At 48.8% G+C, this 18959-nt stretch overlaps 2 protein-coding genes across 4 annotated transcripts in view; one reads left to right on the forward strand and one right to left on the reverse strand.

The window, feature by feature from the left end:
- On the reverse strand, positions 1-18677 carry LOC109281713 (uncharacterized). 2 transcript variants are annotated; one of them, XR_009461842.1, is made up of 3 exons: positions 13317-18677; positions 1663-1738; positions 1-766 (listed from the first exon to the last, which is right to left on the reverse strand). XR_009461842.1 is itself a non-coding variant. In XM_059726631.1 (2 exons), the coding sequence occupies exons 1-2, from the start codon at positions 2150-2152 to the stop codon at positions 624-626; spliced, it is 633 nt and encodes a 210-aa protein (XP_059582614.1). In that variant the 5' UTR covers positions 2153-2413; the 3' UTR covers positions 1-623. The 2 variants fall into 2 exon arrangements, 1 of the variants encoding a protein (XP_059582614.1); XM_059726631.1 differs by lacking the exon at positions 13317-18677 and having other exon boundaries at positions 1663-2413.
- Positions 18603-18959, forward strand: part of TSPO (translocator protein) — a 19875-nt gene continuing 19518 nt past the window's right edge. The window contains exon 1 of one of the 2 annotated variants that reach the window (XM_014610290.2): positions 18603-18877. In XM_014610290.2, coding sequence (XP_014465776.2) covers positions 18618-18877 — 260 coding nt within the window. In that variant the 5' untranslated portion in view covers positions 18603-18617. The remainder of the gene's footprint in view (positions 18878-18959) is intronic. The other variant, XM_014610291.3, reaches the window with a different exon arrangement.

Here is an 18959-nt window from a genome sequence, read left to right on the forward strand (position 1 = left end):
TAGATATTTGGCATTTATTTTGTTATAATGATTGAGGTCTGGTAGGCTTCCAGTTTGTTTAAAATTATACATAAATCAATTAAATATTGTGTTTAACTGATACCTATATGTGTGTGTGTGTATATATAAAATATCAAACTATATATATATCAAGTCAAGTGCAGTGTTTGGGGTTTGTTCACTTAGTAAGGTTTGAAACAAAATTACTTAGCTATATATATTTACTATACAAACTATACATACTTAGCTGTCTATGGATAGCTAAGTACAATTACTTATATAATATGTAAATAGTACAAAGTTCAATTACTTAGCTATATACTAGTAATAGTGGGATTTGGACAAAGGCATGATAAGCAGAGCTGTTCAGACCAGCTGGATGGCTGCAAGGGGCGCAGGGGCTAGGATTCCTGCTCCCCTGGCACCAGGGAGGGAAGGGAAGAATCAGAAGAGCTTTTATTCAAGTTCTTTCACACTGCCCTACAATCCCAGGGAAGGTGCCCAGAACCAGTCCCTGCTCTTTCCCAATGGGTTTTTGTGTCGGAGAAGCACGGCCAAGCGGACTGTGAGCACATGGTTCAAATACTTTGCTGAATGCTTGAGTGACACGTCAATGCACAGGATCACCAAAAGCACTTCTTTTCTTTAACATCTCCTTGTAGGCTAAACATTGGGTCTTCATGGGTGACTACATCCCAGTTCAATTGAGGGAGATACTCTGATGGATTAGGACGTACATTTTCATAAACATTCCTTCTTACTTGTGCTGTGGTAAAAAATACAGAGGATCTATTTTTGTCATGTGACCATGGAAAGCCCAGGAGGACATGAGTTTGGGGAATACAGAAAGAACTTGAACAACTTTTGGAATCTGGGATTTGTTTCCCATCAAGTTGGCTTGCGCTGGGAGTGAAAAGAGTTCAGGTCTGGGAGCAGTGAGAGATGCACAGGTGTAAGCCCGTCACACCCCTGCACTCCTAAGACCCCCAGCAATCCCCAGCAGCCACAGCGAACACCACCTGACCCCCAGCAGAGCTGGAAGTGAGCGGGGCCCATGGTGGGAGGGACTAGCCAGCTGTGGGGAGGCAACTGAGAGGAGCCAAGGAGGGGGTAGCCCCACCCTGGCTCCTACTTTGTCCAGTCTCCCAGGGAGCTACGCGACCAGAGCTGCATGAACAGGATGCACACACAGGTGCGCTTGTCTGCCTGGCTCACGAGTTAGCATCGGAGTTTGTGCAGGAGGGCGAGCAGGAGGGCACAAGGTTCCAGGCACTGAGCCATAGCCAAGGGTCTGTACAGTAGTAGCCAGGGACCATGGTAGGTGGGACACATTGCACCACAAGGCTCCTCACTGCACCTGGACTCCCCTGCTCTGACACCACTGGGGTCTGCACCCAAATGGAACCTATAGTTCTGACCTATCAGTCCCTGTCCCTACCCGGGTGGGACCCTCGGCCCTGGCCTCCACTCAGATGAAGCCCCTGGCTCCATGTGGAGGCTGCCTAACAAGACTGCAGGCAGCTGGGTTTGGGGGCACTGATACCTCCCCTTGTGGGGTGTGCTCAATGGTGGAGGCTCTGGAGTGCCAGATTAGGGAACTCTATGCAATGGTTCAGCGGCTGCACTCCATTAGAGATGGAGAGCAGGAGCTGGGACTCTTACCTTCAGGCTCTCCACCTGATGGCTGATGATGGTGTGGTGGAACCAAGGAACCACCATAAAGTCCAGCCTGGGTTGCCTGTGTGGAATCAGAAAAAAATAAATGCCTTAAACTTTGATCATACGAGTTATAAGATGACATAACCTCTTTGTGGGGAATTGCTGGCTCTGTATAGTAGAACAGATAAGGGAAAGTGTTTGTTCTTTGTAACTCCTCTGCAATTGCTTCACTCACCGCGGCCTTGAAGATAGTAAAAAAAAAGTATGTACAACTCTGATTTCCAGGTGCAAGAAGGGGGTGTTCTCGCTTTGTCTCCTGCATAATTCCCATCCTGATAACAGCAAAGAAGTAATGAGGTAGTGTTTGTAGCTGCTTTTTTCTAGCAAACTCGACTATATGATCACGTGAGTTGTAAGCGACTGTTAAAAAGTATATAAGCCTCCTGATTTTGCTCTTGGGAGGGAACCCCTTCCAAGTGCTTGGGAAATCCATGTCACTTTGGAGTCCCCCCTACAGCTGTAGTTTCATTTGAATAAAAGCTTCTGCTGACCTGACCCAAAAGTATGCTGTGTGTGTTTCCATGACACCTGGATGATGGTTGTCTCCGACCCAAAGAGGTGCAGCATGCACCAGGGTTACCACTCCCCTGGAGCTGCACAACAGTTTTGCACCTCTCATATCAACTGAGCCAGCCATACCACCGGCTCCAGCATGTGAGGACGGAGGGCCACCAGGACCTGCGCCCAGAAGAAGGGGCAGAGTTATCGTGACTCCCTCCTTAGGGGGACAGAGGGAGCAATCTGTTGCCCTGACCCCTTAGCCCACGAGGTCTGCTGCCTGCCTGGAGCTCATGTCTGGGATATGACAGAGAGGATCCCCAAACTTGTCCTGCCCTCTGACCACCATCAGATATAGTTTCATAGTTTCGTAGTTGGTAGGGTCGGAAGGGACCTGTGCAGATCATCAAGTCCGACCCCCTGCCATGGCAGGAAAAAGTACTGGAGTCAAATGACCCCAGCAAGGTGTTCGTTTAGCCTCCTCTTAAAGACCCCCAGGGTAGAAGCCAGCACCACTTCTCTTGAAAGTTGGTTCCAGATCCTAGCCGCCCTGACAGTGAAGTAGCGCCTCCTGATGTCTAGTCTGAATCTACCCTCTGCCAGCTTGTGACCATATGATACAGTATGGAGCGGTCTGGGCAAATGATACAGTACAGAGCAAATGATACGGTATGGAGCAGTCTAGGCTGGGTCATGCATGACTACAGGGCTCTGAGCTCAGGGATTTGGGGCACAGATAGTTTTTTCATCGATCCTCCCAGTCACAGGACATGGGCTCTGGAGGGAAAAGTGCATTGGTGAGGTGAATAGAAGACTTCGACAATGGTGCCATCACAAGGGGTTTGGCTTCTTTGACCCCAGTCCACACTTCAGAGAGAGTGGACTGTTGGGAAGGGATGGCCTCCACCTCACCTGGAAGGGGAAGAAGCTCTTCTCAGCCTGAATGGCTGACCTTCTTGACAGGGCTTTAAACTAAGACCAATGGGGGATGGGCAGTCTATTAACAGTTCTAGCCCAGGTCATGTTAGCAGTGTTACCAGTAACTTGGGCAGCCCAAGGGAACCTGCTCTGATGACAGCCCAAGGAAAGGTCCCACCTCGCCCAATAGGGAAGCATGGGGCATCTCATAGCAGACTCAACTGCCTATACATAAATGCCAGAAGCTTGGGAAACAAGCAAGAGGAACTGGCCCTTCTCTTATATGAAAATGACTATGACCGTGTAGGGATAAAGGAGACCTGGTGGGACTCTACCTATGATTGGTCTGTTGCTTTGGAGGGTTATACCTTGTACAGAAGAGACCATCTTGGGAAGAGGAGTGGGGGCATTGCTCTCCACATCAAGGATCAGTTCACTTCCCTGCAAATTGAGTTTTCTAACCAGGAAGGGTGTCTCGAGGCCCCTTGGGTCAAAATACGGGGAGAACATGGGGAGAGTAACATACTTGTAGGAGTCTACTATAGACCTCCTCACCAAGAGGCAGAACTTGATCAGGAATTCAGTAGGGAACTGGTTGAGGCTGCATACTCTCAATGCATGATCGTCATGAGGGACTTCAAATTCCCTGACACCTCTTGGGATGATCACACAGCCAAATCAGACAGGTCACTCAGCTTTCTTGTTTGCACTGATGACCTCTACCTAACACAAGAAGTCTATGGGCCAACTAGGGGAGAGGCATTGAATGATCTGGTCCTGGCCAAAGGGGAGGACCTAGTGAGCAATCTGAGGATCAAGGAGAAACTTGGTGATAGTAACCATGATTTGGTCACCTCAGTTCACTGAAGACCAGGCAAATCCCTCAGTAAAACAAAAATCATTAACTTTCGGAAGGTTGACTTTCGCATACTCAGAGATTTGGTAGGTCAGGCAATTAGGGGCCATACCTCCCTAGCTAAGGGAGTACATGAGGAATGGTCATCTCTCAAGAACATAATCCTTGAGGCACAGGGGAAAGCCATTCCGTCTCACAAGAAATGTAATCAATGGGCAAGGAAGCCCCCTTGGCTGAACAAGGAACTGTTGGACCACATTAAACTCAAAAGAGAAGCCTACTCCAGTTGGAAAATGGGAAGCATCACCAAAGAGGACTCAGCACTCATCTGCACATGTAGGGAGCGGTCCAGAAAAATCAAGGCACAAGCCAAACTCAGGCTAGCTTCGGGGATCAAGGACAACTAAACGTCCATCTTCCTTCTATGTGGGAAGTTGAAAAAAGACCAAAGATAGCATTGGGCCCCTGTGGGATCAAACGGGGCAGCTGACCTCCAACACCCAAGAAAAGGCCAATCTCCTAAATGACTTTTTCGCACCGGTTTTTCACCCTCCCAAGGGGATCACACTGTCAGAAAGGACATAAACCATCCTGGGAGCAGCTGGCAGGCCCAAAACTGATGTGGATCAGGTGAAGGAACACCTTGAGAACCTGGATATTCACAAGTCCGCGGGCCCAGATGGAATGCACCTAAGAGTCTTAAAGGAGCTGGCAGACATCATTGCACCCCCCCTTAGCAAAGATATTTGAAAATTTGTGGTGCTTGGACGAGGTCCCGGAAGACTGGAAAAGGGCCAACATGGTCCCTAGCTTCAAGAAAGGGAGGAGGGATGACCCCAGGAATTACAGACCAGTCAGTCTGATATCCATCCCTGGAAAAATCCTAGAGAAAATTGTCAAGGGATCCATCAACACCAGACTAACAAAAGGCAAGCTCTTGAAGGCCAGCCAACACAGCTTTGTGACTGGCAGGTCTTGCCTGACCAACCTCATCTCCTTCTATGACCAGGTGACATGAGCCCTGGACAAGGGAGATGATGTGGATGTCATATATCTGGATTTCAAGAAAGCCTTTGACCTAGTTCCCCACAATGTCCTCATGGCTAAGCTGGGGAACTGTGGCCTTGATCATCTTAGGTTCCAATGGTTACGTAACTGGCTACGGGGTTGGACCCAAAGAGCACTATTTGATGGGAGCAAATCAATGTGGTGCAGGGTGACCAATGGAGTCCCTTAGGGCTCAGTACTTGGGCTGGTACTCTTTAACATCTTCATTAACGAGCTGGAGTCGGGAGTCAGATACAAACTGGCAAAGTTTGCAGATGACACCAAATTATGGGGGAGGGTGGTCACACCACAGGACAGGCTGAGGATACAGGCCGACATGGACATGCTCTCAAGGTGGGCTGACCAAAACCAGATGGCCTTCAACGTTGAGAAGTGTAAGGTGCTGCACCTCGGTAGGAAGAACCCTCAATGCACCTACAAGCTTGGCGGGGCTACGCTCACTAGCACTATGACTGAAAGAGACTTGAGGGTCCTGATTGACCACAAGATGAATATGAGTCACCAATGCGATACTGTGGAGTTATAGAGTTTGGTTTGCTTTGAGACAGAGGGTGTTACGTATAACTGATGTGAACCAAACCAAACCGATGCAAAGCAAGCCAAACTCTGGCATACATCTACCGATGCATCTCAAGCAAAACCAGGGATGTCATCCTCCCGCTTTACTCAGCCTTGGTAAGGCCGCAGCTGGAGTACTGCATCCAGTTTTGGGCCCCCCACTTCAGGAGGGATGTGAAAAAGCTTGAGAGAGTCCAGAGGAAAGCCACTTGTATGATTCAAGACCTGGAGGACAGGCCATACAAAGAGAGGCTGAGGGATTTGGGACTCATCAGTCTGGAAAAGAGAAGGCTCAGGGGGGACTTGGTAGCAGCTTACAAATAAATAAGAGGGGTACAACAGGACCTGGGAGAACAGCCGTTTACTAGAGCTCCCCAAGGGATAACAAGGTCTAACAGCCATAAACTCCAGGAAGACCGATTAGGCTAGACATAAGAAAAAAGTACTTTACGGTGCAAGTGTCCAGGGTCTGGAATAGACTCCCCCACAAAGGTGTTGCAAGCACCTACTCTGGACTCTTTCAAAAGACATCTGGATATATTTCTTGCTGGGATCACTTGATCCCAGCTGACTTTCTGCCTACGGTGGGGGGCTGGACGCGATGATTTCAAAAGGTCTCTTACAGCCCCTAATGTCTATGAATCTATGAATCATTGGGCCTGATTCAAAAACAAAAAAGGATCTTTTTGATTGTGTTACAATCAGTATGTAACACCCTCTGTCTCAAGCAACATGTCTGTCCACAGAGAGCTATGTATGTATAGCTCTCTGTGTGTCTGTCTCTTTATGTATTATCTAAGTATTTGTTTGTCTGTCTTCTCTCTATGTCTCCCCATATCTATAGGCCGAGACTATTCAGATTGACAAGGGGCACGGAAACCAGAGTTACACCCACATATTGGGACAGTTACCTCACCATGGACATCTCCCTTGTTTTCCTCGTAGAAAGAATCACAATGCTCATCCTGATTTCCTTATCATTGTATTCTAATAGGAAACTAAATAATTATCCTGAGTCTGCAACAAAGTGTGTACTTTTGGAGTGATTTCCCCTCACACTACAACAAGGTGGAAACCGGAGGGAGGCAGTCACTGTTCAGGGATCAAATTGAAGAAGAAAGTGGTCCCTGCTTATATTTGAGGTTTCTACGAGAAGCTGGAATCCAACTTTTCAAAGGATTTTAAAGTTGTGTTTGGCCAGTGCAGTGCACTGGGCATGGCAGAATGTCATTGGTATGCTGATAGAACTCAGCTTGAAACAAACTTTTCTATCATTTTAACACTAATAATACCCACACAATTTTTTTGATCCTGTCAGGGAAAATAAAGGATCCTATGACAACTCTCCAATTATGTGACTGGTAAGGTGGGTGGCCATTCAAAGACAGAGGTTAGGAAATACCCTGGTTGAGTCACTGCTTACAGGAAGAACAAGATGCATCATAAAAACAGACAACATACTGAAGAAAAACAGTAAAAGAGAAAAGAGTTCTCCAAACAGTATCCTCAAACTTAACCCTGCCTGTTAAACACTTGCCTAAATAAGAAGGCCTTACAATGCCCAACAATAGTGAAAGATGTCCATGCTTGGGCAGCGATAAGCTTCAGTGGGGAGGAAGTAATGCCCTCTGCCAGGGCTGTTAAACAGACAGCCCAGAAACCAGATCTGGCACATGGAATTGAGTCATCCAGCCCACAGGCCTTCTGCTGAATAGACCACCCACCTATATAGGCAGGATTCAGTCCCTGGGGCTCAGTACCATGGATACCAGACCCCTGCAGTCCATTCCTCCATTACACTCCACTGATATTGGGGTTTTCAGTCACCCCATGAGACTCAAACTGGTAAGAGGGGAAAACAGAAAGCAAGAAGCAGTGGCATTAACTCCCTAGGTTCCAGGGACGTGCTGAAACAGTAATCAGAAGTTAAAAACCAGCATGGCCCTTCACGGGTCTTCCAGCCCATGGGAAGCCCTGCAATCCAAATCTGGCCCATGGAAAGCTGTGTTGTTTGGGTTGAGCCTGCGGGGCCCAATGATTTTGACACCCCCTGTCAGCAATATTTTCTCAATATCAACCAAGTCCTTGATTTTAACACTTTCCATTTCCTTTGCCAAACTGATTTATTCGTAAAAGGCAAAAGCTACTTCTGCCCAAAGCCCCATACAATTCCAGTGAACCTTAGGTGAACATAGAATATACTGCTGTAGATATTTGTTCTGTCCAGCAAGAAAGAACAAGAAGCGGAAAAAACATTTGTTTAATTCCATGCTACAGGTGGGAGATGGTGAATGAAAGACAGTTATGGCGTCCACTGCAAGAGACAGACTTGGAAATCTTGGAGCAGATGTTCTACATGCTAGAGGTGTGGTGGTTCTTGTGTTTAGGAATGCAGCATCACCAGCTGCTTTTGTGCTCCTTGGGGATCATTGTAAGCTTAGGGGCAGGGGCAAGGGGGTCTCTGTCTGCTATGTCCACAGGAATATAGGGTTGATGGCTTCTTTTAGACCTCCAATATACGCAGGGGCAGGGAGGCAGAAAGAGGGCTCCTCTGTTGTGTGGCTACTGATCATGCACTGCCTGCCAAATTCCATTGCCACTCTCCACACGCAGAGTAACTGGATTTGGGGGACGTACTGTGCTCACTGAGGGCCCAGGGAATCCTAAGGAAAAATGAGAGGTGCAAGGAGTTGGAGGAAATCCTTTCCCAGAATCAACCTTTTGGGGAGTTCTCTGACACTATGAAGGAGGGGCAAATCCTCTCACTTTACTGCACTCCAGACCTGGGGTAAAAAAAAAGGTTGAAAAAGGGGTGGTACCAGTCTCCAAATGAAAAGAGCAAGCATTGCTGAAGGTGTTTAAGTAGCCCTGGCCCAAAATGGGAGGGAAATTCACTCACGGGAAGCAGGAGGGGAAAGGTTCTAGCCTGCCAGTCTGTACTGCTTTGCACAAGGGAGGGCAAAAGGCGGGTGGTTATGACAAGAGGTTATGAGCCAGCGTCCAGGCAAGCTGTGTAACTTTTGCGTGACACAAGCTGCTGCCATCTGAAGGCAAGATGCTGCTGCCTAGCGGAGAACAACACCAGAAGAAATGGTGAAACCCAAGTCTGGGCAAGTGATGAAGTGACCCAGAGCTTAGTGGGCCTGTTTGGAGGGACAGGGGTGTGACTCTGGTGGAGTGGGCACTGCAGGGAGCGTGGTGCCTAGATACTGCTACAGGAGGGGCAAGGAAAAATGCCGAGAGACAGCAGGGACTGTGGAAACAGAAAACATCTGCCAGGATCAAGTAGGAAAGCATGCGTGTGCCTGCATAACTGTGAGTGACTGCCACAGATTGCAACTGTGCCTCATATCAAAGACCTCTCACATCCTCCCCCCACACCTGCGGGCAGCACATCAGAACAGAGAAGAGCCTGTGAGAATGTGAGGGTAGGGGGAGCTGCCCACTGCAGGCCTGGGGGTTCCCTGCCCTGCTGCCCTCCCCACAGGGGCCTCTGCGGCCCAGCTAGTGTGGGAGGGTGGAGCAAGGCAGTGAGACTTTTTGCTGCCCTTACTGCTGCCGGAGCTGCCACACCAGCCACGCTGCCAGCAGTGGTAGGAGTAACAGACTGTGGGTGAGGGGCCTCACATCCTCCTGCCACCAGCCAGTCACATGTTGGGCAACGACTCAGCCCTGCAGACATGGCCTTGCCTCTGTCAAATCTTCCCTCAGGTTGCCTCTGCTTCCTCCCCCCACATCCCATTCGGGGTAGAGCCATGGCCTGGCATGTGAGCAGATGGTGGCAGAAGGATATCAAGGCAGCATGTGTCCTGCTCTGCCCAGTCCATTACTGTGCTCATTGATGGCAGCATGGCTGGTAAGGGGGTTTCAGCAGCAGCAGCAGCAGCAGCAGCAGCAGCAAAGATTTCGCCACCCTGATCTGCCCTCCCACACTAGGTGCTGACCGCTGGGCTGCAGAGGCAGCTGCTGCCCGTGGTGGTCTGGCCTGGCAGCAGCCCTGTACCCAGTGTGAGTGCAATAACCTGGGTGGACACATGCTTCCATAGACATACCTGTGGCAAGCTGTGGGAGCTACTCTCCACCATGTTGCCTGGCTGCCACATGCATGTATGCACATGTACATGCTGCCCTCTGTCTGTGGAACACTGCCAGCCTGCAAGGGGAAACCCACTGTTCTTCTCCTTTAAAGGAGAAAAAATCCACATTTTTCCATGGCAAATGGAAAACCCAGATTCCTAGCTAGAGATGACAAGGTGTGTCCATTTCCTCAACCCACAGGAGAACTTGAACAACAATATCCTGGGGAAATGGCAAGGAGAGTCATTTTTCTTGCCTGTATGCTGGCTCATAACCGCCTGTGCTCTCCATACATTTTTCCCCCTTCCTTTCTGTGAGAGTGGGCTCCAGCAGAACAGAGCCTGAGTACCCATCTTGGCTGGCTTGGAGCGTGGAGCTCTCCAGGTATGTAGCCGACTGGGCAAGACCCGCTCTCTTGGTCCCTCCCTAAACTAAGGAGAGGAGGAAGCGCTGCAGTCACCTATGCTGTTAAGGCCAACGCAGAGGCAGAAGGAAAAGTCAAGGGAAGATGGCTCCATCCAGCAAAGCAGGGCATGTACACTGCTGCGTAGGGGGCCAGGGCTAATTACACTGATCAGGAAAGGGTCCAGTCCTTGCCCTTCCCCCTAATCCAAATAATTTATGGAGGTCCTCCGTGCTCCTTCCTCTACTCCATCCATAGCAGTTGTTGACTTCTGTGCGTGGCTTGGGCTACTTTGGTTTCGAAACTCACTGACGTTCAAAATAAAGTTGAACTTTTCACCGTGTTCACTCAGTGAGCTTTGAACCAAAATAATTTAGCTATTATTACTACTAAGATTACTGCCTAGGGGAACCATTTCCCAAGCTGATTGGCTGGAGGGGACCAGAGTGGGCAGGGCTTCTAGGTCACCAGGGGGAAGAGAGGAAAATAAAAGGACTGGTTTGGTCAATCTCCTTTGCAGAAGACCCCAGGAGCTGGATGACCAATTAAAATGCTCATAAGTGGCACCTGGTCCTTACAACCCAGATTTTGTGGTGGAAAAGTGGCTATGCGGCTTAGCCCACAAGGAAGATGTGGTTCACTTGCACTTACAACATCATGTTTGACCAACCGCTTAAACATCAACTTATGAGAACAGCATTGCAATCTCTGTTTTGAGTCACAATATGGTACGCTAAGGGTGCATATTCACAGATGACTGGGACCCAGCTCAATTGTGGAGAAACCCTGGCCGATGTTATGAAAAAAATTTAAACATATATTGTAATATACCAGTGTGCTATGGTGAAAAATATTCAGGATGTCTTTTTGCCCTATTATTACTAAGCCAATACCAGCACCAAATGAGTTCTGGGCATTTATGAACCGTCTGAATCACATTTGAAAACATACACTTTTTTCTGATTATCTGAATTACCTTTGAAAACACACACTTGTTTCTGATTATCTGGATCACCTTTGAAAACATATACTTGTTTCTGATGGTCTCTGACTTGTGCAGTGATTCCTGCTGTTTGCTTTTCAATTGATACTAAAAAAGAGCATTTTTGCTTTACTGCAATCAGTGCACAACTTTCTTAACAATATCTATCTTTATTCCTATATTTAGAATATTAGAACCGTACATACAAAAGCACAGAAGTTCTGTGTTTCTGCACACAGCAGGAAACGGGGTTGTGAGGCTCCTGCCATTTGGGTTTGAGAAACCCGTGTCTGCCTCGGAGTGGGGATGGTTAGACTTAAAAAGGCGGCAGGGGATTTCCATGGTGGCAGGGTGTTGATGCGGGAAGTAGCAGCAAAGGGAAGGGAGAAAAACATCAATGGGGCCCTGGGAGGCAGGAGAAGGCGCTCTATATGGAGAAGCAGACAAGGAGTTTGAAGAGGGGGAAGGCCAGTTTAGGGGCTCACTTATTCGGGTTAGGGGGAAGGGCAAGGACTGGACTCTCTCCTGACCACTGTAATTAGCTGTAGCCTCCTTGGCACATGCCCTGCTTTGCTGGATCTAGACATCTTCCCTTGCTTTTCCTTCTGCCTCCAGGTTGACCTTGCTTTTCCTTCTGCCTCCAGGTTGACCTTCAGGGGATATGTGACTGCAGCACCGATCAAGGTCTTCCATGACCTTGGCTCCGATGTCATATGGGCAGAAGCTGAGATCCCCAGTTCCTGCAAGGAGCAGGGAGATGGGGGTTCTGGAGAAACATCCAGGTGAGATTCTCTTTAACAAATAAGCCCAGAAAATGGCTTGAGTGGGTCAGTTTGGCTTTATTCCAGTCTCCAGGGATACCAGAGGGCTGGGGATTTGGAGCCTTTATGAATGTGGCAAGTTTGGATTTCTTATTTGTATGGAGGGCTTAACAGTAAGTATGGGAGCCCAGAGGCAGGAAAGAGGAGCTTGGTCTGGGCAACCAGACAAGCAGGTGGCTTGAGGGAAAATTGTGTTTTGGAGCTTCCTCCTCCCTTTAGTTTAGAGGAAGGGACTGAGAGAGGGAGCCTTGCCCAGTCTACTGGGTGCCTGGGAAGCTCCATGCTCCAAGCCCGCCAAGATGGGTACTCGGGCTCTGTTCTTTGGACAATGGAGCCCACTCTTATGGAAAGGGTGTGGGAAAGATGAGTAGAGAGGTTATGAGACAGCCTGCAAGGCAAGAAAATTACTCCTTTTGCCATTTCCCCAGCCTATAATCACAACTGGAGTTAAGGTTCAAACTCTCTTGTGGATTGAGGAAAGGGCCACACCATTGTCATTGCTTGCTAGGAATAGATCACCTGGGATCTGGTTTTTCCATTTGCCATGGAAAAACATGGATTTTCTTCTTTTAAAGGAGAAGAATGCAGAAAACTGGGATTTGCCTTGCAGGCTGGCAACGTTCTAGACTGAGTTCCAGACACCGTTCACATGATGAAAGTGTGAAGTTATTCATTTGGAATTACTTCACACATTCATAGTGAAAAGACTTGACTGTTGCTTATCAAAAAATCCTCATAAGGCCTATATTTCTGTCTGAGAAGCCTGTTGCAGATTTAATATGAAAAAATAAGGAAAAATATAGTGTAATTCTTAACATGGTTTTAATCGGAATGAAGAAGTCAAATAATGCAATTCATTCAAGTAGGTTCCATGCTTATAGTGATATGTATTAAAAAAAATCATATTTCTATATATGTAGAGCCCTGATTAGGTTCTGCATGTTTAACTAAGTTTATGTTCCATAGTGAAAACTTTGTATATCCCTTATGTGCATACCCTCATTAGTATGCAGAGGGTATGAAGATCTGAAGGGCTGCTTGAGCAAAAGGGATTTCAGGGTGTGCCTCCCTACCCAGAACTTACTACTCAACTGGTGCAGGTAATAGAGCCCCTAGATGCCAGTCCTGGGTGAGACTACCTTCCCATGTGACTGGACTAGGTAGTAGTTCTCTGTGCAGGCCGGGCCCCGAGCCCGCCCTCGTCGCCATGCGCGGCGGTGATTCCGATCCCACTCTGGCCACCATGGGCAAGCTGGGGGTGAACCGGGGTCGTACCAGACCCGTCTCTGGTGCACGCGGGCTGTGGCCTGCAGCCCGGACACGCGGGGTGGGAGAGAGCCGCGAAGTGGTTTTGCGCACGTGAGTTAGAATTAGTCATGGAGGCGTAATGGTTGATTGAAAAGATTGTTTACTTACACCCAAAGATGGTATCGGTGTAGGCTGGTCAAGTTTTCAGGCACAGCTCCCGCTTGAACCCTTGTTGGAGAATTCTGACAAAACGATTGCTCCCACGGAGTTTGCTAGGCTCCACGGGTCCGGTTAAGTTGGGTTCGAAAATCTCCCCGGAGTTATTCAGGCTCCGTGAGTCCGATAAGTTTTCCCCGGAGTTTGCTAGGCTCCGCGGGGTCTGAAATTACAGGAAAGGGATACGTCCAGGGATTGCGCTCGGTGACGGGGAGAGGCGAGAAGCGAAAGCTCCGTAGGCTCGGTTCTATTGCTTCTCTTGCCTGCTTAGGGGAGGCGCATCGGGTCTGCGAGGGTCCACAGCGCTTGGAGATCTTCACACAGAATCTCTCTCTCTTCCTCCCTCCTCCGGCTTGGGCGGAAACTACCCAAGCCTTTTGTACGGCTAGCAAGCCAATCACTAGCCGCCACGTGTGCCTAAATTAGGAATCAGCCAATAACATGGCGCGGACCCTAATACAAATGGTGGGAACTTCTTTGCAACGTGTATCACTACAGTGCAAGAAAGAGATGCACACTGCAAAGAAGCTGCAATCCGGCGGGAAATCCCCCGCTGCACCAGAGTTCTCTAGCAACAGAGAACTCCACCATGCAAAGAAAGCGACAAATTTGGCGGGAAATAATTTAGCTGTGCCGAAGCACACACACAAACAAAAAATCACAACTTTGGGTTGTGACATTCTCCAGATTGGTTTGGCACTGACTATGACTCTGATCAATTCTGAGATACAGTTAAAAGTTAATAGTTAAGGTTTTGCCTGGATGCCTCCTTGCTCCCTTTTTTCCCTTGTAACAAACCTGTATTTGGGGTGATCCAAAGTGGGTTTTGCCCTGTAATCTCAGCATAAAACAGCTCTTTGTTCATAACAATGTAAGTAGCACACAGGTCCGGAGGCTGGCAGTTGACAGGTTGGCACATAAAAAGCAAGCTTTGGGTCAGGAAATGCGGTGTCCAGGCTTTTCCACAAAGTTTGCCAGAGGTGATGACATGTTTTGGAGTGACTCAGAAAGGATTTTGCCTGATAATCCGATCCAAGACACAGCTCCTTATTCAGGGCAATGCATTGATTACACAGGCCTGGGTGCTTTCAGTTGTCAGGTTGGCATGCAGAAACTGAGTTTTGGGTTGGAGAGGACTCTGCCCAGTCTTTTTAGGGAGAGTTCCCCAATGGCAGAGGTGTGTGGCTTGCGATGACCCAAAGAAGGTTTTGCCCCATAACTCTAACCCAAAATAAATTCCTTATATAAGGCAATGTACCTAGCATGCAGGTATTGATGGGTGAGTGGCAGGCTGGCACTCACGAAACAAACATCAGGTCAAGCAGGGACCTGCCCGGGCTTCTTCCAGAGAGTCTCTGGGTAGTGGAGAGGAATGTTTTGGGGTGCTCCAAAAAGGATTTTGCCCCATAATCCCAGCCCGAAATCAGCTCCTTATTCACAGGAACGTACATATCACAGAAATGCGAGGGCTGTCAGTTGGCAGGCTGGTATGCAAAAACCAAGATTTGGATTAGGTGGTGTCCTGCCTAGACTTCTTCAGGAAAGTCCCCCTGGTGATAGAGACATGTGGTTTGGGGTGCTCTGAAAAGAATTTCCACCCTATAACAAGAGGGCTGTCCCAGGGCTTGTCTAGACATTGGCCCACCGACTTGTCTAGGGCAATCTGCCCACCTGCCTCAACTGCTATGCCTTTGATATATCAGTCTGTTGTTTTCAGGTGGGAGGCTGCCTGTTTAATTGTCCTTATGCCAAGGGCGCATACACAGCTCTGAACCTCCCCTTAACCATGCCCCATGCCTCGCAGCTGGCATCCATGTGCAAAAACTCCCCCAGCCCCTTAACTGGGTCTCACTCAGCCTCACCCGGCCTAAACTTGGCCTCGCCCAGCCTAAACTTGGCCTCAGGCATCCTCAGACTCACCTGGGCCTCAATTCACATGCCCCCACACTGGGGCCTCAACTCCCACCAACTCTGGGCTCCTAGCCCTGCACTCAATCTCAGGCTCTCTGCCCCGCTCTGGACTCTCTTGACTCCCCCACGCCAGGGCCTCAATCCCACACCTCTGGAACCTCCACACCTGGCTCCTTCGTGAGCCTCAGGCCCCACTCAGTGGACTTGGGACCTGTGTTTTTTTCTCGGTATGTGCTCCCCTAGCCTTTCTCCTTCACGGGGGTTGAGGTTTTTTGGCGCCCCATACCTTCACTAGGGAAGCACCTGCACCTTCACTAGGGAGGCACAGGTATGGCATTTCTTGGAAGCTGCCCTGCCACAAGCAGGTCCACCATACCATCCTCCCCAGCAGGGTGTAGTTTTAGGTCATGCCCCAGGACCAGGAACCTCTTCCATCCCCAGAGTTCCTGCCCTTTACCTCCAAACTGTTCTCAGAGCACTAGCCAGCTAGGTAATGTTGCTCTTTTGGCCCCCTGTAGCAACTGCCCACTCTGCTCTGGGGTCTAACCTTATACCAGGCTCCCAGCCTCTCCACCTCCTGCCTAACATGTGACCATTTGATTGGGCCTGCTCCCACCTGCAGACTGCTTACTGTCTGCTCAGACCCCTTTGAGTGACAGGCACAACCTGTGCTTTGTGACACATCCATGACCCCAGCCCCAAATCATCTAATTCGGTGCTATGTGAATGGTACACAGCTCTGGGGGGCCATCGGTTGAGAGGCTGGCACACAAAAACTGAGCTTCGGCTTAGGCAGAGACCTTTCAGAATTCTTCAAGAGAGTCTCTAGGTGGTAGAGATGTGTGTTCTGGGGTGATTTGGAGAGGATTTTACTTGCTAATCCCAGCCCAATTTCAGTTCCATATTCAGGGCTAGGTACAGAGTACATAGGCCTGGGGCTTGTCAGTTGTCAGGATGGCACTCACAAACCAAGCATTGGGTTGGGCAGGACTCTGCCCAGACTTTATCAGGAGAGTGCCCTGATGCCAGTGACGTGTGGTCTGGCATGACCCAAAAAAGTTTTTCACTTGTAATCTGAGCCCAAATTCAACCTGTTATTCAGGCCTGGGGTCCTGGGAGTTGGCAGCCTGATACTCACAAACCAAGCTTGGGTCAGGCAGAACTCTGCCCAGGCTTCTTGGGAGAGTCCCCTGGTGCCAGAGACATGTTTTGGGGAGATCTGGAAAGGATTTCCATCTGTAATTTCAGCTCAAACCCAGCTCCTTGTCAGATATGGGGGCTTGTGAGCTGGCAGCCTGGCACTTACAAACTGAGCTTCAGGTTGGGCAGGACTCTTCAGAAGATTCTTTTGCTTTGGGGTGACCTGAAAAGAATTTTCACCTGTAATCCCAGTCTAAACACCATTCCTTATTCAGTGCTATATACATTGCACACAGGCCTGAGGGGCCATCAATGGGCAGACTGGCACACAAAACTGAGCTTTGTATCAGGCAGCGCCCAGCTCAGTCTTATTCAGAAGTGTCCCCTGGTGGTGTAGACATGTGTTTTGGGATGACCCAAAGGAGATTTTGCCCCATAATCCCAGCCTAATCGCAGGTCTTCTTTCAGGGCTATGTCCTTGATACAAGACATTATTTTACATTTTTATTAGTAAACTAGCCAACTGCCTGTCAAGAATGATGGGGGGGGCGAGGGGTGTGGAGAGGCGGAGGGGGCTAGGATGGAGTGCCGCCACCTAGCACCCTATGCTGCCGCTGTTCTGGGGCCAGCAGCTCCCTCACCCTCTGTCCCTGTGTCCCCACCATCATGGCAGTGGTTCACTGCTGCCAGCTCTTGTTGGAATGTTTGTTTACACTCTGATTGACTGTTTGTCAGCCAGTCAGAGTGTGAATAAAGCATTACAGATGGACAGACAGACAGACTTAGGCTTTTATATTAGAATATACATTTTTGATGAAATACTCTTCAGCCTGTGTAGTTCGCTACTAACAACATTTAATTGTGTGAGGATTATCTTTGAAAAAAAACCCAGGAACTAACTTCAGCCTCATGCCTAAGGGGTGTCCATGCTCTGTGCTCCTCAGAAGGGCCGCTGCATTGTTCATAGGGTAGCCCAATAGCCTTGCTACTTGGAGTCTTTATTAGTACTCACAGGGCGTATCTACATGTGCCACTATGGCGCCATTGTTACCGTGCCATCATTTAGTATTTCCTTTGGAAGAGCTGAAAAGGAAGTATTAAATGATGGTGCAATAACAGCTTGTACTGCTCTGTGCCAGTGGCACATGGTTATTTTTAGTCCCTACATTGCTGTAGCAATGCAGTATAATGAGGGAGTGTGTCTCTGTAGCATGGTTTTTTGCCTGTGGACACTATGTCATTGTAGCATGTTACTATGGCAGTGTAGCGTCACATGTAGATGTTCCCAGTGTCTGGCTTCAGGCTGAGACAGAGCACAGAGAGTAAGGGGGGACACCCTTTCTTTTGTGGACAGAAAGCAAAGCTGGAGTGAAGGCCAGAACTGACCCTTGTCTAGCTTCACTTCTTTCTTGGAGGGTGACAGAAAAGTCACTGGTCAATGGGGTTCCTAACTTGGCTTTAAAAGAATTGTGTAGGCAAGTGCTGTGCATGGGCTTTGCATCAAGGCCTTCACAGATTTAAGCACCACACATCTTCTGTACCCAAGAGTTTCTAGCACATAGAACAGCTAAAGGGCAAAGAGATTAGCCAGGCTATATTATTTCCATCATGCAATTACATCTAGTAGGTTTGATCCATTTTCTTCTTGGAAAGAAATGTCAGGAATTATAATAAACTTGCTGATAACCCTGACTGAAAATAATATCTGGAAGCAGCTGTTCTTTTGATTTTCCTTTCATTAGCTGACTATGTTTTCCTTCTATGTCACAATTTTCTTTTTAATATGAGAGTCTCTTTTTAATATGAGAGTCATCACTCTCTTTTCCCCTTAGTTAATAGGGAGGCCCAGGGAAACAACTGGGTGTGATGAATCAATACCAGTGCTAGTGTTGACTGGAGTTTTATTAGTCTTAAGGCTCCGATGAAGACAGATTACAAAATCTACCCAGGAGAGCACACTATTCACCAGCAGACTTTCTCTATGCCTGAAGAAGGGTGTTTGTGCCTGAAAACTTGCAAAGAACAATATTTCCAATTACTTAGTTGGTCTAATAAAAGATATGGCATCTACCCAAAGAACCTTGTCTGGTTACAAAATCAAGAATTTGGGCAGCTGGCAGAGGAGTGAGAGACTTAGTGCTCCTTATATACCTAACAGGTGGAAGAGGCAGCAGCCCACCAAGCTCCAACCCACCTCCAGTGATGATCAGGGCACCTTATCTCTCCAGCCCCCTGCAGACCCAGCAGCCACTGAGCATACAGTACAGGCTCCCCGCTTCCCTCCCTCCCTTCCCCTCCTCCTGGGGAGAACCTGTGCCTGTGGCTGTGTGTGTAGGAGTGGCTTTGGCAGCACCCTCCTGCCTTCCTGCTGTTTCCCGGTGTCGTAGTCGGCGGCGGCGGCGGCAGCAGCCTGGTGTGGCTGTGCGGGCAGTGGAAGCTTCACAGTGCCCCCAGCGGGAGAGGTGGGTTCCCGGGGTGATCAGGGCAGCGGAGTGTATGGGGGGAAGGGACGGTCTCCATGCACCCACCCGGGACAATGGGTCC

The sequence above is a fragment of the Alligator mississippiensis genome, chromosome 4, assembly GCF_030867095.1.
Source record: "Alligator mississippiensis isolate rAllMis1 chromosome 4, rAllMis1, whole genome shotgun sequence".
Taxonomy (NCBI): Eukaryota; Metazoa; Chordata; order Crocodylia; family Alligatoridae; genus Alligator; species Alligator mississippiensis.